Below are 23113 nucleotides of genomic sequence, written 5' to 3'. Positions count from 1 at the left end.
TATACCTGAAGAAATCACACACATTCAAAGACTTTGAAGTCACATTTACTGCGGGAGAGTGTGTCAATGACATCTTGAGAGTGGTATGAGGTGGTGTCACTATTTAATCTGTTTTGGAAACACAAAGAGTTCCACTCATGTGCGAAAGTGCAGCTACTTCCAGCCACTGCTAATGTCTTACGACAGTTGTAGTTGTCAAGATGAGAGAAGAACTTCACAACAAGGTGGGTTTTCCTGTAAGGATTCAGGACGAATGTCTATATAGAGATATATATAGATATATCTCTATATAGATATCTCTCTCTCTCTATATATATGTATATATATATATGTATATATATATATATATATATATATATATATATATATATATATATATATATATATATATAATAGCTTTTCACAGACGTTTACTTCAGTTAGACAGATATCGTGACGTATCATACAATCTACATTTATGTGTCTATGGTAAAAAAAATGACAGCCACAACAAGGTGGTGAACTATAGTGAACAGGGGGTCAAGGGTCAACAGGGCCGACAGCTTTCATCCAGAACATCCCTCTGTCTGAAACGAGTGAAACCAGTGAAGCGCGGGAGACGTTACTCATCGGCAGAAGAGATCAGTGGAAACACAAACAATCAAAAATAAATTCAATCCAATCGAAAAGCTTAACAAAGTTGTTGCTCATGAAATGAAAACAGATTATGTCTGAGGTAAATTTGGACATAAAACCTGACAAAACAAACGAAGGAAAGCATTTTGCTCGCAGGGCTTTGGCACCGTGGCAGACTGTCAAGTTTATTTAGCTATTTTGGTGGCTCTCAGCTGTCCCTTTTATGTTCTCCTAGGAATGTCTGCTGCCATCACTCTGTCCAGTAATCCCAGTTTGTTTTCGGGGGTGGGGGTGTTGGGGGTTGAAAGGGTAGACAGTGTGTGAGGGGAGCCGGGGGCAGACAGGTGGGAAAGTGTTCATGGTGAAGCGCAGTTGTAGTGGTGAGAAAGCAGGAGAGAAGCCAAAGGTTAATGGTGCTTTCACTTGTCTGACACGTCGTCAATCGTTTAACGCTGAAAAAAACAAAAACACATTTGGAGAAAATAAATGTTACTTAATGTTCAGCTGCGTGAATAAAAAAAAAAAATACACACACGTTTCCTTCAGGCACACTTTGAAAAGACCACGACCCTTTGCTTACATCAGGAAACACAGTTTTAATGTAGCTCATTAACACTAATAATCAGCTTTACTCCATTTAAAGTAATAATACATTTGCACTAGTATCATCTGTAGGAGATTTTATCTTGAAATGTGGTGTTTTGACGTCGACCTGGGGTTTGTTTCAAAAAACAAAATCAAGTGTATCTTATTCTATGTATCTTTTGTATCTATGTATGTATAATCTATGTATAATGACATTGGCAGAATTTGATTTACTTCCATTTATTTGATTTTATTACTCAACATAAGAAGAGAAAGAAAAAAGTTTACATGCAAATACATTAAATGCAGATACTGGAAGTAAAAAAAAGACAAGCCAAAAAAAACTCCATGTTGCCCTCCGAATGAAGTTAAGTCTGACAATGTCATCGTCATTATCATGGTAAAGATAAGCAGTTTTGGTCATTTTAGTTAACACAGTACATTATACTTGGAATAATAGTTAAAGGTGATTATTATTATTAATAGTTTCTATTGTAATGAATGATAATCACGTCCGTAAGCCTTCATTTTTAACCTCCACTTCACTGTGAGAGTGTATAAATCTGACATGAATACATGAAAATACATAAATAACTGTGTTATTAATATAATGAAGCCCAATAAATATGTACTGTAAACATCAGGAAAGACAGGAAGTGTGTGTTTATGTTGAATGAACATGTGCATATTTACGCACATTTATAATATTTGTAATACGTATGTAACACATTGTGATTAATCCAAGGAATGAGCCAGGCGTGTGATGTTATATCCGTCACGTTCCCCCCTCCCCACGTTAGCGTGAATGATTCCATGGGAAAATCCCAAATTTGAAAAGAGCATCATTGACTTGTCACAACTAAAATAAGCCCGAGTTGTGCACATACAGGGTAAAAGCTGCATCAGTTGCTGAGCATATAGAATGGCCGTATCCCAGTCCGTAATATCGCAATGGACATCACAAACCAAAAATAAAGTCACTGCAGCTCTCTGCGGGGCAGATGTAGGTGGACAGAAGGAGGGTGGAGAGCCACTGTCCAGCGGTCCAACAAGCATCTATGTCCCGAATGTCCTTATTAGTCCACGTGGGACAGCGAACTTGTGGCATGGGTCCCTCAGCTATCAGGTTTACTTAATTCCAAGACTCCTGAGTCTATTTCTGATCTCCTGTAAGGTGATACACCATCCCGCCATTCTGTCTCATCCACTTTTGCCATCAGTTCATCCTTGACCACCCTCTCCTCGCTCTCTCTCTCCCCCGACCACCCTCCCTTCTCTCTCCTTTTCATCCCAATCCAAACTTGAGGCTGTGGCTAAAGTTAGATTGGCCTGTGCAGGAGTATATAAACCCCCCGGGATGAACGAATAACGCGGCTTCACACTGTCTTGTCTTTCTTGATCAACCGAACCACCACTCATACCGTCTCGAGATGGTGAGTACCAGGGTTCCCACATCTCTGCACGCTTCTGTTGGAAATATCTACAGGGGGAATCAAAGCCAAAAGCCTTTGGATTAACTCATCGCTTTTTTGATGCTAAATTAACAAAAGTAACAAAAACCATATGGGCATTTTCTCAGGTTTCTCTTTTTGGGATTATTTTTTGTTTGTTGGATAAGTGCAGCTCTTGGCGATGCAGTTGGGATAAGGATACTTGGGGTTCTCATGTTGTGGTTTTACAAAAAAATATGTGTTTTAAAGTTTGAATTTGCAATTTCATAAAAAAATTAAAAAAAGAAGAAGAAAAGAGATTAAAAAAACTCATGAACTGGAAGCTGGATCATGAGAGGTTCACAAGATAAATCTGAGTAGTCCTGAATTGATTGATTGGACGGTTTTAAGAAAGACAGTTCTGTTTCTTAAATTTAATGTTCATTTTTATGAAAAACATTTTCCTCTAATCATTGGTTTAGTTTTACCTTAATTAAAATGACTCAATGGAAATGACTCTTTTTGGTGGATAACTGCAAGTAGACTGCAGACTGTGCAGCACTTTTTTATTTACCAAAACTGCTGAAAATTTCATCCACATATGTTGACGTGTTTCTTCTAGGCACCAAAGAAGGCCAAGAGGAGGCAGGCAGCAGGAGATGGTGGCTCCTCCAATGTGTTCTCCATGTTTGAGCAGAGCCAGATTCAGGAGTACAAGGAGGTGAGGTTTTTATACTCATAATCATTGTAGGAAACTTTTCTCTCTACTGTATGATCGCATTTGTCACTCGTGGCAGCCTCAGCTCTGGTCTCACATCTGTGCCACGTCCTGTTATACTTAGATAAAGATCCTTGATTGTTTAATTTCTCTGAGACAGTGACCAAATTTAGAATCTGGTAAAGCAGCACTCGGATACATTTTCACCACAGTAGCTATTTTGCTCCCCCCCCCCACTCCCTGTTATCCCCCCTGCTTCTGCCATGACAATTTAATAAGAATGAGAATGTCATTAGGAGGAGTTCTGAAAATGTCTGACACCATCTCAAGCTTGTCGCATATTCTTCACCTCTGACCTCCTCTCTCAGCAAACCCCCACCCCCCCCAGCTGTCATCACCTCTCCTCCTAAAATGTCTTTGCTGAAGACTGAAGGCCAAGTAGAACAACGTGACCATGTTACGACAGACAGAATATAATGAAAATAAAGAAAAACACAATTCGTTTTTCTTCCCACTTAATCGCAGAATCAAAGAGCAGGGGCAAGTGTGAAAACTAGGGTGTAAAGGTCGTGCGCTGGAGTTCAGCGAGGTGTCAGGAAGATGAGATTTAATCCGGACGTGCTGTCAAGAGATTTGGATAATGATGATAGCGCCTGTGTTTTCACTGCGTTGTCAAGGGAAATGTGCTGCGAATAGAGGAAACATTCCTCCCGTGTTAAGCGATACAGGCTTCTTGAATGCCACTTAGGGAATGTGTGGCACAATAATGCGGGTGATCTTAGCACGCTGCACAGATGGAAAAACAGCAGCCGTTGGGGGTCGTGTGGGTGTCTGTCAGAGCAAAGGAAGCTTGTGACGGGCGTGTAGAGAAGGGTAGACGGCTGAGTTCAAGTCCAAGTGGATATCTTGAGTTTCACAGACACAAGTAGCAGAGGGTGGGTAGATCTCACAGCTGCTCCCTAATCATACTTTCCTAAATTAACATGTAAGAAAAGACCCAAGGGGGCGGGTTAGAAGTGGTGGGGGTCACCTCCAGTAACCCTCCCCCGAAAGCCACTGCATTATCCTCTTACAATATTAATAATCTCTGGCTGTCTCCATTAATGGAGGACTTCCTTCACGTCATAAACCCAGGAAACTCCTCTCTTTCCTCCAGGCGTTCACAATCATCGACCAGAACAGAGATGGTATCATCAGCAAAGACGACCTTAGGGACGTGCTGGCCTCAATGGGTGAGTCCCGGTGTGAGTAAGTCTCACGTACGCCACGAGAGTGTGTTTCATGGTTTTAATCCCGAGCCAATGTCTCTGTCGTGCAGGCCAGCTGAACGTGAAGAATGAGGAGCTGGAGGCCATGATCAAGGAGGCCAGCGGCCCCATCAACTTCACCGTCTTCCTCACCATGTTCGGCGAGAAGCTGAAGGGTGAGCTTGACACACAGAACACTTATACACTGTGAAGTATTGACACACAGCTGCACCTAAAAATGTGAATCCACAACCATACATTTACAGTTAATCTGTGTTTATTTGGTATTTCTTCTTAAACTTAAAGGTCAAGTGTGTGAGAATTAGTGACATCTAATGGTGAGATGGAGATCAACACCTTTGCGTTTCATTCTCCTTTGTTGTTCGCATAGTAAACTTTAAAACGACTATTGTTGCTACAAAACCACACTTATATACACTTATATAAATAATCGTAATAAACGTAAGGCCTGTATTTCTGCCAATAAACCTCCCTAAATGTTCCACACTGGACCCGCGTTAAATTGCTAAACTGTCCTCAGGTGCTGACCCTGAGGACGTTATCCTTAGCTCCTTCAAGGTCCTGGACCCCGCAGGTACCGGAACCATCAAGAAGGAATTGTGAGTCTACTTTGTTTTCTATTCTTCCCTTTAAAAAGACACTCCCATGCAACACGTGTCCTAAGAGGACTAAACTGTTCCTGCCTCTCTCTTCCAGCCTCGAGGAGCTCCTGACCACTCAGTGTGACAGGTTCACCAAGGAGGAGGTAAAATCAGCCACCTGTTGCAAACTGACTGATAGATTGTGCAACCTCGTGTCACCATGCTGACTTTTTAAGACTTTTTTTTTTCTCCCTTAGATTAAGAACATGTGGGCCGCCTTCCCCCCAGATGTTGCTGGCAACGTAGACTACAAGAACATCTGCTATGTCATCACACACGGAGAGGAGAAGGAGGAGTAAAGAGAAAGCGAGACGACAAGAAAGACAGCAATCCCTTTGCTATTCTGCCTTCCCTGCCCTTTTCTTTACTCCTCTTCCTCCCTGCTCAAGTTCTGTGTTAACCCATGTGCTCAACCACTCATGTTCAAACCAAAGACTTGTCACAAGGACACGTGAGAGGGCTGACGTCCATGGCGGTGTCTCTGTGTGCTTATGGGGAATAGGGATGATTTTCAATAAAAATACCTTATAAAAATCATTTCCATCCACAAGCTTTTCTCATAAACACCTCTCCTTTCTTGCGAACCATCTTCGGTCGTCTCACCTCTACATCTCTTTCTGCCCCAACGCTTCAGCCTCTGAGGTGTTTGTGTGCTTCCCTCAGTATCTGGGAGGAAGACGGGTGTTGCTACTGCGAGGTGGTGGTGCACAGAAAGACAAGGACTTCATTCCAAATTTAGAAGATGTCCTGTTGTTTGGGGTGGAAGGGGGGTGAGAGGAGGAGGAAGTGTGTTGGCAGGTTAGAGAGGGAAAAGTTGCCTCACTTAAAGTGACGGCAACTTTTGTTTTGCTTTTTCTTTGAAAGAAACAACTGGAGGAGAGGAGAGAAAGGGCCGAAAGAAAACATTCAAGTCTTCGATCTCTTTCTCCCCGCTCCTTCCTGCAGCCATGAAATCACCTTCTTTTTTCCATAAGCTGTCTCAACCTCAGTGACTGGACTTTCCTCTGTAACGAATAAAAGGGAAACACTGTGAATAAAATCTCTTTTTGTACCATAGTGTCTCTGTTCAGTGGCTCTGTGGGACAGCGTGAGAGGGAGCGGCAGGCAAGACAAACCCTTAAAAACACACATCTAGTGACATCTAGTGGAGATTATTTATTAATGCATATGCAGGAAGAAGCTGGAGCAGTGGTTCTCAAACATGTTATACCAAGTACCACTCAGAGGAACACCATTATCGCCAACGTTAATACACAGTGGACAGCAGATTTTTATAATCTATAATAAGAAAATGTGCTCTCTCATCCTTTCCTCTTCCTCACATATACTTCACACACTGCTGTAATGAAATTAGATGGTGCAAGAGATAAGGTGACTGTATTATTATTGTTTTGTTATTTATTTCAATTTACACGCTCCACTCCACTCACATACGCTGGTATATACAGTAGAACACTATTTCTGATTTCTAATTTACCACCAGAGGAAGCACACGTACCACTGGTGGTACCATGCACCACAGTTTGAGAAGCACATCATCTGCAGAGTAAATGTTATCGCCTCAGATCAGCACCACCGGCATTAATAGCTGATGTACACTTAGCTGCCACTTTATTAGGCATATGTTCAACTGTTTAACGCAAATAAGTAATCTGCCTGGTTGTTGTATTTTAGAAACTGTTAATCTACCAGGGTTGACAAAGCATTTAGCAAAATTCTACCGAATTCGTGCAAATTGCTGTCCCACAATAAAAAAACTATTTAACAAAACAATTAAGAATTCATACCTTCAATATTTACTAAGATTATGTTATGATCTAGTTAAACACAAGACTGTAACTAGATAGTAATCAAGCTAAATATATACAAAATCATCATTTATGCTACCTTCCTAGGTACTTTCTATTGGGAAGTAGTTGTCCCAATCTCTAAGCCCTAAATTTCAATCCATGAAAATAATACTTAAAATAATTTTGTAATTTTTTCCAATGGTGTATTTTGAAATATATGTTTGGTTTCTTTTAAACACAATTTAAAATATTTAGTTTTTTTTTTAATTACAAAACATGCTTTAAAAAATGCTGTCCCACACTTTCATGTCAACACTGTAACACAAGTTGTTTTACCACATGGGTGGAGCCTGGTTTTAGTCACACCCCAGAATTTCTGACCAAGAAGTGACACTGCATCCCTGTGCCTCATGGCTGCATGGTGAGTGATTACCTCTCATCATTTTTAAGTAAATGGGTTCCAAAGTCTGAAAATCAGTATGTTACATTAATAATTGTCACAACCGTACACATATTATCTCCAAGTAGATACACTTTTGGGGGCTCAAAGCAAAATATTCTGTTTTGTTGTGTGTACAACTGTTCAAACATCTGTTGCTAGCCATTTACTTGTTAGCATGTTTGAGTTATGCTAGAAATTAGCTAAAAATGTCACAACCGTAACAGTCACAACCGTAACATATTGTAACGTTACGGTTGTGACATAATCTTTATGGTAGTGACAACATGTAATGTTCCACATATTTAAGGCAATGTTTGATCATTATTATTACATTATACTCTTAAAACATAATAATATTAATATTAATATTAATAATAATATTGTTATTATATTTGATTTGTAAAGCACATTTCATTCTTAAGAATCTCAGAGTGCTAAATAATGTATGATATGATAAAACATGAAGATAATGCTGATTTATATTTGACATTATACAGCTAAGGTGGGAGAAAGCAAGCAGCAATGCCAAAAGAACATAAAAAGAGTGGACCAGAGAGGGTGAGAGAATACAGAAAAAGATTGAGGGAAGACCCAGAGAAGTATGAATAATATTTAAAGAAGGAAAGAGAACAAAACAAGAAATGAAAGGAAGAAAGTAGGTCAAATCTATCAGTGATTTATCTAACAGGGAGCAAAGGAAGGTCAGAAGATCATGGCAAAAAAGACAGCAACATCACAGGGTATTGGTGAAAAGTCAAAGAGAGATGGAGAGATTGTGCACAACTACCACGCCACCTCCCACACCCTCTGCCACACCTTCTGCCACGCCTTCTCCCACGCCTCCTCAGCTTCCATGCACTTCTAGTGAGACTGTTACTCCACGAACTTCTAGTGAGACTAATAAGAGACGTTCTAGAATGCGTGACCACAGAAAAATAATGACCCTTGAGCTGAAGATTAAAGAACTTGAACGGAAGAAAGAAAAATATAGAAAACGGTGCCATAGATTGTGCGGGAGGCCAGAGAAGTCAAAATGTTCCCCAAGAACAAAAACTCAGAAGGAAGTATGGAAGCACAGAGTTCCTGCGCATATCAGAAAGACCCTTATTTTTCATAACACACTCATGCTTGATTTGCAGAAAAAACACAAGTCTGCCAATTACAAAGAGAAACATGGATTAAGAAGCGCACTGACAAGCAGGTTGCTCAGAAAATACAATCTTGTTTCTATGCCCAGAGAAACACTAGACAGCTCCGAGTGATCAACACAACTGCAGACAACCCACATCTAAAGTTCACCTATCAGAGAACTGCCCACAACACAAGACCTTAAACCTAGTCAAGACTTTCTTAAGTTGAGATGACAACAGTCAGGCATCAGCAGGGAATAAAGAAACAATCACAAGATACATAATTGAGAAACAAAAGCGGTTTCTCTGACACAATGCTGAATTTGCATCAGAAGTTGATGCTGGAGATGCCTCATCTGGGTCTGTCCTACTCTCTCTTCTGAAGGACAAAACCTTTTTTGTCAACCTAGGTTGAGGTGATATAATACAACCTTGCAAACAAAATACTGTGGTCACAACCAAAACAGTGCAGTCACTACCATAACAGTGCGGTCACTACCGTAACACTGAGTGTTTTGTAAAATAAAATAAGAAATTAGTCATTAAATAACATTTTATGGTAACTATTGGTTAAATATACATTCAATGTAATAACTAATTAACTCTGAGATCTCTATGATCAGTGTAATTCATTTTACAAAAAAGATTGCATTTCAATTTTGATGAGTCTTAGAAAATAAACTTTGAAATTTGTTTAAAAAAATAATTTTAATTGATTTAGTTGTAAAACCATTCATAATAAATAACTAAAGTTATTCTTTAGAGGGTGTATGGACACACAATATTAACAGATTAATATAATGTTTTTTATTGCAGTGTGTTGCTGTGTTACGGTAGTGACACATTTCAGGAGCGGAAAAACATTTCAAGAACAGGCAGACATTAATATATGAAATTTGACTGCGCCTTTACTAGATATGTACCATAGACATATGGTACAATATATGTATGGACAAAGTTTTTGGAAAAAAACAACTTTTGAAAATGTGTTTCCAACTCTGGACTTTGCACGAATTCGGTAGAATGGCCTATATAGTAACTATAACTGCCAGAGGTCAGAGGAGAATGACCAGGCTGATGTGAAATGAAAGAAACTACGTTCCTGTTTACCTAATAAAGTGGCAGTTAAGTGTAAATTGGTGCAGTATTGGATATGCTATTTGATATGATTATTTTGGTATCATTTTACATTACAGCACAGCAACACTGTCATAATAGTATGATAATAGTATAGCAATCATTTTGTGACACACAAGTAAAAAACTACAGTGCCACAAAACCTTTAAATGTTCTGGACACTTTTTTGATCAAATTGATTTAACAATGGACATAAGGGACATAAGGAAGGACGGATTTCAACTCATAATAATAATACACTGATTATCAATTTTGGGGTAAGGTATTAGACTTATTCTCATTTAAACAAACGGTTACCAGGATGGTGTTAATGTAATGTAATCTCCTACTAATAGTAATAGTACCATTGTAATTACCAAGAAAAAATAAAGTTTGTAAAGTTTGAGTGTACTGTTCTCCTGTGTACAAGACTTTATGACCTAAACTCCATGACACTATGACATCAGCAGTAGCCTAATAAATAAAATGCTGGTTATCTCACTGTACATAATCCACACTGATTCAAAGTCAGTCAGTCAGTCATCATCTACATCGGGCGATAGGCGGGGTACACCCTGGACAGTTCGCCAATCCATCGCAGGGCCACACACAGCTAGAGACAAACAACCATTCACTCTCACACTCACTCCTACGGTCAATTTAGAGTGTCCAATTCACCTAATCCCCACACTGCATGTTTTTGGACTGTGGGAGGAAGTCAGAGAACCCGGAGAGAACCCACGCACACACGGGGAGAACATGCAAACTCCATGCAGAAAGGCCCTTGTTCCAACCGGGGCTCGAACCCGGGTCTTCTCGCTGCAAGGCGAGAGTGCTAACCACTATATCACCGCGTGGCCCCTGATTCAAAGTATATAACATATATATATATATATATATATACATATATATAACAGTCAATCAACAATCAAGACAGACAGACCAAAAACCTGCGCATTATGATTTAATATATTATGGTTTATTACTCATCACAATTGTCATTATCAATTAAATACAACAGCTGTAGATCTGAAGGAATGAATTCAATTAGCTATGATTTTATTTCACTTTTGTCTGAGAGAGTGAGAGACACATGTAAACTTAAAAACATGACGGACGTAATGACGTGGGGGAAGAATAACGGATGAAATGTTTCATTCAATATTTGCATCAGCCAGCTCGTTTCCCAAAGTTTGGTTTCAGGATGAGACACCTGACAGCGGTGGATTTCTTCATCCAACCTTTAATTTAACAAGACATTAATTTGATCACAACATCTCGAGCGCTCTGAACAACAAATGACAGATTGGAGGCACAAGCTGCGAGGATGTATTGCTCATAAAATATTGTCGCTCGCACGCCTCTTAAAAATGAAAACGTCATTTTTCCACCTAATCGTCAGAGTACGAGGTGAAGTCAGCGCTGCCGTCACCACACACATCGCCAACAGTCATGATGAGGGAGGGTTTGCATAGATGCGCTCAGGTCATCATCTCTAACACGACACAAGTGTGTGTCTAACATATGCACACTGGAGTCTACGAGGAGAGAAAAAGGTGTGTGTGTGTGGTTTTCATGTTATTAAATGTCAGCCACGTGATGACCTGAAATAAGTGAAAAATAAACGGTGAACACGAAGGACACGCTGGCTACAATTACACAAAAGTCCCTCTCGTTCCTTGAACTATGAAAAACAGTACTGTTAAAGAGCATCAAACGGTTTCACACTAACTATCTTGCACTTGCTCATCATGAACTGATGAGGGCATGTGCCTCTTCATGTATGCATAAATATGTTACAGTACAGGACACTGAGTGTAAATAGGTTAGGGAGTTAGTTAAGTCATTACGCGTGTTATAACAAAACCCGGTGAGACAGACACATCGTACTTAAGATCTCAAACTAAAGAAGTTTACTCAAAAAGCTAAAAAAATCCCCTTTAGTATGATACATTAAGACCTTCAACTCCCACATGTTCTGTCTGTCAATCGTCTCATCGTTTGTTCCGTTGGAGGCCCATTTTTCTGTTTAATACTGCACTTCAGAGTAAAACTGGAGACCAAGTCGACCAAACCAACAGTGACCGTAAACGTAAATCGCAGCAAAGACATGCATCGAGATTGCCGCGTCCAAAGCGGAGCACTCAACGTGCAAAGGAAAAGACAAAACACTTAAAATGATCCCCCCTGCAGCTCCACCGCGCAGTCAGCCATTGTTCCAGTCAGCCAGGCATCACTTTACACATATTAGAAAAATACTCAGATCCAAAATAATAATAATAATAATAATAATTCATAATATACTATATTTGATTAAATTAACCCCTTTATACATAAATACAGAGCAGAAAAAGGTCAGAGATTAATGCTACATTGGCACACCTGGCACCTCCAGTCAAGTGGCTTCCTATAGATCCTCCAGGCACAGGTTTCACAGAGTGTGAAACTGGCCAGCGGAGACTCGTCCTCTTCTACGTCACTACGCTAACGCAGCGGACAACTTCAGTGGTGCTTTTGTGATTAAATCACAAGTGCAAAAATCATCCTTCATTTTCTTAACAATACTCAAATAATCACATTTTCATGAGCAAGTTCTTACCCACAGTGAAATTTGGCTAAATGAACGCAAATACGATTCTGCTTGTTGAAAAGGAAATAATACTCACAGGTGGACACAATTATGTGATCACTGCTGGGTTATTGCATGTTTTCACACTTTTTTTTGTTTCTTTTTTCATATCTCCTTTTTGAAAACATCAGAACCTCAGAGACAATGAAATTTGAACTGGGGTTGAGAATTAAAAACAAATCTCCAAACAAACAATAATAATAATAAAAACACATGAACGAAATCTTGATTAAAAAATAGCTACCAGTACATGGTGTCTGGGTGTAGACTTAATTTTCTCCCCTTTGTGTGTGTGTGTGTGTGTGTGTGTGTGTGTGTGTGTGTGTGTGTGTGTGTCGCCGATCAGGTAAGGTTTGGGGGGAAAAAAAACACAAAAAAGATTCAATGATGGTTTGAAGATGTGGGAGAAAAAAGCAGGCAGAGAGACTGAAAACAGAGAGGCCATACATTGAACACTAACACATTTCACTATACTACTAAGGCACACACACACTCACAACATTTAACATGACAATAAATACATCCACAACATTTTTTTAAGCATTTGGGGTCTTCAGTGCCTGCCTTTGAGACGACTTCATGTGGTTTCCTTTATCATTTTTTTTCCAGTCATCCAGAAAACCTGTCCACAGATGAGACTGATGTGTGCATGGAGTGCTAACAACATACTTTGTTCAGTAGGTCCACAGGTTTATTTACATCATCTATGGCACCATGACTACTTCTACAAACACTCGGTCCAACAATCCCTTGAGCTGACGTTTCTCAAACCACGGCTGTCTGATTAAAATAAAAGACCTGAAAAGGAAGAGAGAATTAAAAAACTAAAAGAGGGGGGAAAAAAAACTGATCTTCTGAGGCGTTACTCAGATTCACAGTCCATACTCCAGTTGAAAAGGGAAATTTTTGTCCCATCTTAATAAAAGTAGGTGAAAAAGAGAGCACTGAGCGAGGGGGAACAATCCCCCTGAGGTGCTATTAAAATCATAATCCAGTTCTCTCCATGATGGACTACATGATCTCTTTGAAATGATGCATTGTACAGGAAGCTATCCCAATTTATTTTTTTTAAATATTAAATCACTCTTTCTATTATTGAGGATCTTTTGTCCCTCTGACCTCTCTTTCCCTGCAGCCTCCCTTTTCATTATCCCGGAATGACAGAGAAAACTAGGCCGAATCTTTCGCTGCTGCAGCTCCGTTCTTGTCTTCGGCCTCTCCTCCTCCCCCTTTGTCCTTTTTCTTCCCCCCTTTCTTCTTCTCTTTTTCTGCCCTCTCCTTCTCCCTCCTGAGCCGCTCTTTTTCGGCCTTCTCCTTTTCCTTCTTTTCCTTCAGCTTTTTCTTCTCGTCCTCCTTCTCCTTCTTCTTGAGGTCCTTGCTTTTCTTCTTCTTCTTCACTTCATCTTCTCCAGTTGTGGCATCAGGTGGTGGCACCGCTTCTTTTTTGGAATCTGGACACGGGAGCAGAGGGGAGTTGTTGGCTGTGGGTGAAGGGATGGTGGGAGTGATTTGCTCGGACACGATCATAGGAGAGGGGGACAGCATGTTGGGGGGTGGTGGTGGTGTGTTCTGTGCTGGGGCTGAAGCTAAGGGCTGGCCTTGTGCTAAAGTGCCTTCTGAGGGCTGAGCTGGCCCGCATGATGGGCCGGCTGCATTCCCAATTAAGGGGCTCTGAATGTGAGGTGCTGGTCCCCTCTGACCAGCCCCTGGGGGAATGGGGGGTTTATGGCTGGAGCCTCGGCTTGGGCTTATTGTTACTGCAGGAGGCGACTGAGGCGGAAGGCTCTCCATACCTGAAGGCCCTGAGAAGGAGCCCTTCTTGGTGTGGGAGTGGAAAGGAGACTTAGACTTGCGGAAGCCAGGGAGTGAGAGGAGGCTGGAAGAGGCCCTGAGTGGTCCTGGTGGAGGCACCGGGCTTCCCAGGAAAGAGAAGCTGCCACCAGAGCTGATGGAGGCAGCGCGTCGTTTTAGCTCATAGATGGCCCTTGTACCGTGCAGCCGGCGGACCGGCTGGTGAGTCAGCTCCCCTCTGGACTCCCTCCACTTCCTCACCTGGATGTTGCACTCCCTCTCTATGAGTGCCTCCGTCACTGGGAGAATAATAATCTGGACATGTCAGACAAGGATGAGACAGACAGAGGAAGTTAGCATTACTGGACTGGGCACTACGGGGCAAAGTGACTCACAACTCGTGTCTTTGGCTAAAAACAGAGGCAGATTTTACTGAAATACACATCTGAGAAAGACACAAGGACCTACCTCCTGTACCATAATGTCCTCTCTGACGGTGTCAGGTGAAATGTTTCTCAGACGCTCCATGGTTTCATACATTCCCTGTAGTTCTCGAAGTTTATCCACAGAGCCAAGCATTTGTTTCAGAAGCACCAGCCCCACGCGAAATACTATTTTCACTCCTACAACCAGAGATTCAAGTTACAGAGCAAGTTTTTTTATATATTTTAATCTTAACAACTCTAACTTTTACATTACGCTGCAACTGTTCCCGCTGTTCAAAACTGTTTTTTAATCCTTTTCAAACCAGTGGGATCCACTCCCCAGTTAAATGACCCTGCAACGTATGTGTTTTTTTCATCAGTTTTTTTATCACTGATCTGCAATCGCAGAAGATGTGCTTTGGCTGCTTCATTTTTAGCAGTGATGAAATTTCCAGCACTATTTTAAGAAACACAATAATCTCCCAAAAACACAACAGGTCAGACAAACCATTGGCAGAAGGATGAGAGAGAGAAGTCGAATATAACCATTTTGAGATAAAAACCCAAAAAGATGTGACTGATACCTTCACAGAAGAACATGTCCCATACACGCAGGACACAAGCCCATGGTAAAGTGCGTGAGAAGATGCACATGAACCACTCCGTCATGTAGAGAATGGGGTCAATCTTGAACTTTTTAAGGTGACGATACGCCATCGGACATGTGCGCCGTAAGAGGGAGAAGAAAATCTCCCCATCCAGCTGGATCGCTTCCTAAAAAGATAAAGCTCACGAGTCAATGAAGTTGAGAAAACCAACATGGAGGATTCATACACAAAGATGGGACTTTTTTATCTACTCACAAGCCCAGCACTGTAGTAGCCAGGAAGATACTTCTCACATATCTGGACGAGGCACCAAAAAGCTTGCTGTGAAAAAAAGAAAAAAAAATCAAAACATGGAGAAGAGCTTTAAATTTTGAAGTGCGGCGGCATTATCAATTCCTGCTTTTGTCTGCTGCTTATTTTTTGGGGATCTCATAAAAATAGAACAATATGCACATTAGTCATTAACTAAATATTCTACTCTTCCTTTTTCCTGTGTGTGTTGTGAACAAGCAATAGCAAGGATGTGAAAAAACCTGCTGTTAAATCAGTTTCATCAGATAAAGCCATACTTATCTTAGTCAAGTATTTGGACAGTCACCAGGTATTAACCAGGTTCTAACCCAGTTAGTGGGAATAAGTAGGGTTTATATCAGTCTGTGCCCAAATTGAAGGGATACAAAATCGTCATATACTAAAATAATTGGCATAAAATCATGTGCTGTCAATGACTCTTAACATCCATTGTTTTATTTATTGTGTTCGAGCTCAGCTGAAGTGAAGAGCAAAATGACCACGGAGATAAGGTAAAAACTTTATATCTATATCAATCGATGGTAACTTTATTAATCCATAAAGAAATTCAAGCTTCAAAGCACCTCAGTACTGTGTGTGTAACAAAAGGTAAAAAGGGCTTTGTATGGCTGAACCAGACAACTAAATGTAACACAAAAATTGAACATTGGACCGCACACTGTGCCAAGATTAAAAATGTATGTGTAAAGATGTCATATAGATCCACAGAGAAGCTCTTCACTGCACAAAACAATTACATTAAAATACAGTGGGTACGGAAAGTATTCAGACCCCTTTAAATTGTTCACCCTTTGTTTCATTGCAGCCATTTTCTAAAATCAAAAAAGTTCATTTTATTTCTCATTAATGTGCACTCAGCACCCCATCTTGACAGAAAAAAACAGAAATGTAGAAATTTTTGCAAATCTATTAAAAAAAAGAAAAACTGAAATATCACATGGTCATAAGTAAGATCTGTGCCTTGCCACAATTCTGTCTCTGAGCTCCTTGGGCAGTTTCTTCGACCTCATGATTCTCATTTGCTCTGACATGCACTGTGAGCTGTGAGGTCTTATATAGACAGGTGTGTGCCTTTCCTAATCAAGTCCAATCAGTTTAATTAAACACAGCTGGACTCCAATGAAGGAGCAGAACCATCTCAAGGACAATCAGAGGAAATGGACAGCATGTGAGTTAAATATGAGTGTCACAGCAAAGGGTCTGAATACTTATGACCATGTGATATTACAGTTTTTCTTTTTTAATACATTTGCAAATATTTCTACATTTCTGTTTTTTTTCTGTCAAGATGGGGTGCTGAGTGTACATTAATGAGAAATAATATAAATAAACTTTTTTGATTTTAGCAAATGGCTGCAATGAAACAAACCGTGAAAAATGTAAAGGTCTGAATATTTTCCGTACCCACTGTATACATAGTGAACAATTGAGCATCAGTTGAATGTCTTTATCAAACAAGTCTTTTTAAAACAGTGTATCGTCTATTCAGTTCAACTAATGAGTGATTAAAATTAACAGACTTCAATGGAATAATAACAGAATAATGTTTAGATTGAGTTTGGATTCACTTTCTCACACACAAACATACATGATTTCATAATAAACCTATGATTCCAAAAACCAACTGAGTATTTTTGTATTTCTCTCTACATTACTCTTTGAATTTCCTATAGACCTAGAGAGAATCTGCACCCCCCCCCCTCCAGTAACTCACCTCAGCAGGCATATGCATGAGCAGCACTGCAGCCACAGGAGCCTGAGCCTGGCAGTAACCCTCATCAGGCCGGTAGATGGTGTAGGCTTTTAGGATCCGGTACAAATCCTGTTGCCTGCGCGAGCAAACACCAAAATTATCCAGGGGCTGAATCCACTAAACTACACAACATGAAAGTTTCCTCATTTAAAAAAAAAAACCCCAACAACTATTGTTTAAAATATATAGCTTGTATTCAAGGTGTAGGTGTTACACCTTAGAATAATGTGTAATTTCTCATGTGTAAAACAGAATAAAGGTGGGTGTGTTTTTTTGTTAGTTTTTTTACCCATGGCCACCACGGGCAGCAAACATCTCATGGAAGGGGAACTGCCTGTGGAGATCCTTCTCTATAATGTCCAACCACTTAGCTTCACCTGGCTCTCTCTCCAGCTCCTGTGATGAAACAATGAAACATGTCTTAGGTAAGTATCTCACTAGCTTCTGGAATAAAGTTGAACATTAGTGAATAAAGACTAGAATAGACTAGAGTGGAAAGTCCTGTATAACACCATGTATGACAGACAATCAACAAACAATAGTATGCTTAAACCCAAACCTAACTGAGGTGGACACAGGGGCAGAGCACTGAAGGTCAGGATTACAGTTCCTGATAAGAGGCTTATAGCCCATATCGTCTGCACCCGCTTCCCTTTAGCAAAACTGCAAATGAAACTAGCCTACTAAATCACAACTTCCTTTTACAACTTTTACAACTCAAACCAGAGTGTGAAAGAGAGAGTGAGAGAGTGAGAGAGCGAGAGAGAGTTCAAGCATATATGAAAAATAAAAGATCAGTGTCAGTGCCTTAATGTTAGACTAGATAAAAACAAGGCCTGGCTTTTAGACCATGAGAATTTAAAAAAAGAAGATGTCTTTGGCCTCATTCTGACTTGGTCTTAACATCTGTCCTTGATTATCTGATCGCATGAAGTCAGCCTAAAGTGGGTGTGTTCACACTTGGCATTAAAATGCATCCGAGATATATCTTCTGTGATCACATGAGATTGGTGCTGGCGTGTGAGAGCATGTATGTGTGTATGTGCACACACACAAGTGTTAGAGAAAGAGAGAGAAGAGACAAGAGGGGTAAAACAAAGCTTAAGTTTAAAACATTAATATTTTGGAAATAATAATAATTTTGCAAATAAATTACCATAAAGATATGAGTGTAAAAAACAAGCAAACAAAAAACAGACACTGCCACAAATCAAAGGGCATCAGCTGAGGAGGCGGTCTGGATCTGATCCGACACATTTAGGACAGATTGGAAGTGTTCAGACCTGTACTTGTTACATTTTGCATGTCATTGGATCACTCAAGTTAATATCAGGGCTTTATGTAGATCTGATAACATAACGTGTTGACAGTATGATAATAGTTGAAGATGGGTTTCTGTAACACTACCTTGTGAGGATCGTTGTGGCTGCAAGAAACAATATTATTTAACGCTTTTTCATATTGTCAATGTAGACTCTTTACCCTTCTCCTATCATCTACAGGCAGACATGAATGAAAGATAGGTGGTGAAAAATTTACATAATTTTTTGACTCTGATTGAATCCAAAGATCCAGTGGTAATACCTTTCAGTAAGACAAGTAACTGTTAAAACACGACACAAACGTGATGCAGATACCTCAAATTTCCCTTTGTTGTTTTCTAAGAGCTCTTGGCTATTGGACAGCAGCTGCCAGGCTCTAGATCTGAGAGAAGATGGAATGCCCTTTCTGCAGCGCAACTTCACCTATAAACACAGACAAGAGATATACAGAATAACACACTAAAACACTCAAATTCTACGTTGCAGATAAATGTAAATCCCACAGCACACAAATCCATCATGCATACCTTCTGAAAGCGATGTTTGATCCACTTATCCCAGTTGTTGAACATATCAATCCATTTCATCTCCCTCTGTCGGGCAACTTCTACTCGAACTTCCTTTTCACTGGAACAGTAAATCACATAAAAGAGGACCATGAATGATAGAACTTGGATGTTGTCCTTTTTGTTTTACCATTTTTAAATATAGCTCTGCGCTGTTTATATAATCTATGAAAAATCTACAGTCACAAATGGATTACCTCACATACTGATTATGATTTATTTGCACATCCTGAATCTAAATTGCTCAGATACAGAACATTGCCCAGAATGGAGTGGCTCATTAATGGGAAATCAATAACGTATAAATTATTCAACAGTGGGAGAGCAATTAACTTGTCAGAAAAAGTAGCAGCAAACCTAATTTTTTTCCAACAAAAAAGGGAGAGAGACCACAGCAGAAGGGTGTGAGGGGTGATACCAGAGACGCACAGTCAGTACATACTGAGTCACAAAAAAATGCTCTCAGCATTATCTGAGTCAGACCAAGGGGAGATAAAGGACAGTAAGATATGAAAAGAGAAGCAAAGAAGGAGACAAGGGCAGATGTAGATCGTTTAGACGTTTAGAGGCAGATGGGTGACAGTAGAAAAGAGATATACTGTATATATTACAAAAGTAATATAGACAGTATGTAAACTGCCATTGTACAATAATATGTGGACCAATTCACTCTTTATACCTCAGTGTTGCATAATATTATGATAGAGTTCTAGTGTAGAATTTTATTTCACACCCTCAATGCATAACACATCTGACACCAAGTATAAAAAAACTCATGATTAAATTCAATATTCTGAACACTGGCCAGGAGTGTGGTTGATAAGCTATTGTTCTAATACTCACCCAGCATCACTGTACTGATTCCCACCCAGGAAGCCATATTTATCAGTGCGTCTGACGGTCAGGCCATTGATCTCAGAGTCTGAGCCCACAGAGCTCCCATCCTCTCCAAGGCCAGACAGTGACTCCAATGTTCCCGACATGAGGCTGGCTGACTCCAGGTAGCTGAGAGTATCAGGGGCTGGTCGGGGGTTTGGGTTGTGCATTGGAAGCATGCAACCTGGCTCATGGATCAGTGGGACAGTAGGACTGGGATGGTCACCTCTGGTGGGGGTGTTGGGAAGCTCTGCTTTCCCAGCTTCATTAGGAGCATCAAACTTAGTGGGCAGAGAGGGAGGCTGACTTTGAGGGTTATGTGCTTCTTGAAGTGGCTGAGGTTTCTCCTCCTCAGCTGTTGCTGATACTGCTGTGTTGGTGGATGGTGGAGGGGTAGGTGTGGGTGTAATATCTGTGGTGGTTTGAGGGTTTGCTGTAAATTGACCGCCATCCATGACAGGATTTGGGTTGAGGGCAACATGCACATTCGGGTAGAGGTTTGGAGGAGAATTGAGACCAGGAGCGGGAGATACCGGTTGTGCTTCATTCTGAGTTGACGGCTCACATGGTAGTGATGGGATCTCTGTTTCAGTATTAGGAAGCTTTGCTACAGCAGCTGAGTCACTGGACATCGTCTGCTGCTGAATGACATTAGCTGTCGATTCTTCTCTCTGTGGAGAAGCCTCACGTGCCAATGATGGGTTGGAGGTCTCAGCAGTGGTTTTTGGAAAACTTAAGGGTGGGTGAGGAGAATTGGGGGAACCCCCTGACTGTGTAGTAGAAGTGTTTCCAGTCAAACCTTTGTCATTATAGAGGGCAGACTTAGGTTTAGAGTCCAGAGGAGAGCTGTTGGTAGTGGAAAGAGCAGTGGAGGATGGAGGGATAGAGAGAACTACATGAGGATCTCCCAGTGCAGGTGGCGATGCAGATAAGGTGGAGAGTTCAGCCATGGTTCTGTTCTGATCTTTACTTTAAATAATAGTGAGAAATAAAATAGACAAAAGGGATAGATAGAGGTTAGGTTTTGCTTTGCCATTTCTGACAATAACATTTCTGCATAAATCCATCATCTTCAATGTATTAACAGTGGACAGAAACACAACCATTTTAATGCAAAAACTGTGTTCTTGCATTTAAAACTGAACGGATACAAATATGTTTACATTTTCTGAAAGCTTGTGGATATTGAGAAAGATGACAAAATGCCATTATTTATGTTACATAATGTGCTAATATTCCAAAGAATACTTCCTTCCATTAACATTTACTACAAGACAGCACCTCAAATTAAATTGCTAGGACTGCATGTTGGCAAGAAAGTCAGCATATATAAGCAATTCACAAGAAATATGTAACAACTCTTGTTACATATTTAACAATTGTGTTCACAATTATCCTGGCAATAAAAAAATAAGCACAAATAATTTATAGTGAATGATTAATAATTGCGATGCACAATAATATCCCATGCCTCTAGTAGCGGGCAATGTTTTCTAATTTGCCACACAGAAAAATTTAACGCACATTAAATTGAAATAGTACTGATTATAATGATTGTCTATAAATATAAATCGTCATTTTGGAAAAGAGGGTACAATCGACACCAAAAAAAAAAAGCCAAACTCTTGCATCAAAAACAGTGTAATGCAATCATTCTTTACTGTGACAGAAGTGTACTAGCTTTCATCTGAAGTTATCAACAAAGCGCTCTGATGAGTTATGCTGATGAAGCAGGTTAATAGCATGGTAGTGCTTTCAGACATGCTAACGATGGTAATAGCAACTCCTGTGTTGTGACAGCCTCTCTGGAGGCCTCGCTCGAAGCGACTCAACTTCCCTTTTCAGCAGTCCACATGAGAAACGCTTTACTGACTAATAGCTCTAATAGCTGATGGTCAACACCCTGATGTTCGCCAGGCCAAGGCCAAGCAGCGTCCACGGCCTAGTCCTGCCCACAGCCCGGGTCAACTCCAACTTCAACTCACCCACGACCGGCGTGTCACTTTGATCCGTCCGCCTGGGTAGCCAGGGGGTTCCTGAACACACGGCCCCCCTCCACAGCTACGGTTCCCCAACCTCCTCCGTGAAACACAAAATGGCGAGAAACGGCACCGGAGCCGCAGAGTGGGGTGAGAACCTGGAACAGCAAGAGTCCTGTAGTCGGCGAGCTAGCTAAGTTACAAGTTAGCTTAAGTTAGCTTATTTTCATCTAATGTAACTATTAGCATTAGCGCCGACAGTGTCCTGTTTCTGTTAGCCTAGCCAGCTGAATGTCAGCGTTTCCTCCGTCAGACATGCAGACTCACTGCGGCCGTCCGATTTAAGCGACTCTCTAAGTAACAGTTTTCATCCTGTGACAAGGATGACTTTCTTTGTTGAAATTATCCAAACACGGCGACAGGGGAACATCCAACACCAGCAGCCTGCATTTCCTACTGACAGCTACGTACAGGTTCCCGTCAGTGAGCTCGGGCACGCGCACGTATACGCACAGGAGCCTCCCTAGACCAGTGTTTCACCAATATTAGGGCTGAAACAATTACTTAAATGTGAATATTTTCTGGTTTCTATGCTCCAGTATATGACAAAGAAACCAACCTCCAACATTAAGTTTTCTCTAAAATCCAAACTTAATTTGATGTCAGTTGCACATGGTCATTACTTTAAACTGTATAGTTTAAAGTAAAGACCATGTGTAAAATCACTCGGAATGTACATTTAACTTGTTTGCACAATAACAAACGAGTCAAAACAATGAGTAAATACACTATAACATAGTTATAACAGAGAAAAAAACAAATAATTACAAATGATTTTGTTGTAATAAATGATTAAAGTTGCTCCACTGGGTGATGCTTTACCTTTACCTTTTATAGGTTTTTCCCAGAATTTTAATCTGGGAAACCACTTTTTATAAATGCCAAACTATTGTGACACAATTCACAGTATAACAATGGGACAAGATGAAATATGTGCTTCTAATGCACATGCGCTTTAAAGTTCTAACAAATGTATTTGGTGACATAATAATAATAATGATATTAACACTAATTATAAATCTCCTGTGACCTATGTGTTAGTTCTGACCCAAGCTTG

At 40.4% G+C, this 23113-nt stretch overlaps 3 protein-coding genes across 5 annotated transcripts in view; 2 read left to right on the top strand and 1 right to left on the bottom strand.

Annotated features, from left to right (window-relative positions):
- The window catches only part of gjc1 (gap junction protein gamma 1), a 797916-nt gene that overhangs the window by 55980 nt on the left and 718823 nt on the right, over nucleotides 1-23113 (top strand). The gene's annotated exons all lie outside the window — the stretch shown is intronic.
- Nucleotides 2551-6313, top strand: mylpfa (myosin light chain, phosphorylatable, fast skeletal muscle a). Its single transcript, XM_044050497.1, has 7 exons — nucleotides 2551-2633; nucleotides 3253-3351; nucleotides 4505-4580; nucleotides 4667-4771; nucleotides 5137-5215; nucleotides 5313-5361; nucleotides 5455-6313. The coding sequence occupies exons 1-7, from the start codon at nucleotides 2631-2633 to the stop codon at nucleotides 5554-5556; spliced, it is 513 nt and encodes a 170-aa protein (XP_043906432.1). The 5' UTR covers nucleotides 2551-2630; the 3' UTR covers nucleotides 5557-6313.
- On the bottom strand, nucleotides 12789-22467 carry LOC122784971 (TBC1 domain family member 10B-like). Of its 2 annotated transcripts, none has more exons than XM_044050442.1 (10): nucleotides 22003-22467; nucleotides 19985-20986; nucleotides 19103-19202; nucleotides 18891-18998; nucleotides 17543-17649; nucleotides 17215-17329; nucleotides 15444-15509; nucleotides 15165-15354; nucleotides 14624-14778; nucleotides 12789-14470 (listed from the first exon to the last, which is right to left on the bottom strand). In XM_044050442.1, exons 2-10 carry the CDS (start codon nucleotides 20965-20967, stop codon nucleotides 13535-13537), a joined length of 2760 nt encoding a protein of 919 aa, XP_043906377.1. In that variant the 5' UTR covers nucleotides 20968-20986; nucleotides 22003-22467; the 3' UTR covers nucleotides 12789-13534. The 2 variants fall into 2 exon arrangements, with proteins under 2 accessions (XP_043906377.1, XP_043906378.1); XM_044050443.1 differs by having other exon boundaries at nucleotides 19985-20981.

The sequence above is a fragment of the Solea senegalensis genome, linkage group LG19 (assembly GCF_019176455.1).
Source record: "Solea senegalensis isolate Sse05_10M linkage group LG19, IFAPA_SoseM_1, whole genome shotgun sequence".
NCBI classification, from domain to species: Eukaryota; Metazoa; Chordata; class Actinopteri; order Pleuronectiformes; family Soleidae; genus Solea; species Solea senegalensis.
The sequence above is the reverse complement of the archived record's forward strand: the minus strand, read 5'-3'. Positions and strand labels throughout refer to the sequence as shown.

What these genes read in the sequence shown, in the direction of transcription:
- mylpfa (XM_044050497.1), top strand. An exon ending in AGATTCAGGAGTACAAGGAG is followed by an intron (nt 3,352 to 4,504) that starts GTGAGGTTTTTA and finishes TCTTTCCTCCAG; the next exon opens with GCGTTCACAATCATCGACCA. An exon ending in GGAACCATCAAGAAGGAATT is followed by an intron (nt 5,216 to 5,312) that starts GTGAGTCTACTT and finishes TCTCTCTTCCAG; the next exon opens with CCTCGAGGAGCTCCTGACCA.
- LOC122784971 (XM_044050442.1), bottom strand. Translation starts at nt 20,967, where the DNA reads ATGGCTGAACTCTCCACCTTATCTGCATCGCCACCTGCACTGGGAGAT. An exon ending in AATCAGTACAGTGATGCTGG is followed by an intron (nt 19,203 to 19,984) that starts GTGAGTATTAGA and finishes TTACTGTTCCAG; the next exon opens with TGAAAAGGAAGTTCGAGTAG. An exon ending in AGGACATTATGGTACAGGAG is followed by an intron (nt 14,471 to 14,623) that starts GTAGGTCCTTGT and finishes TGACATGTCCAG; the next exon opens with ATTATTATTCTCCCAGTGAC.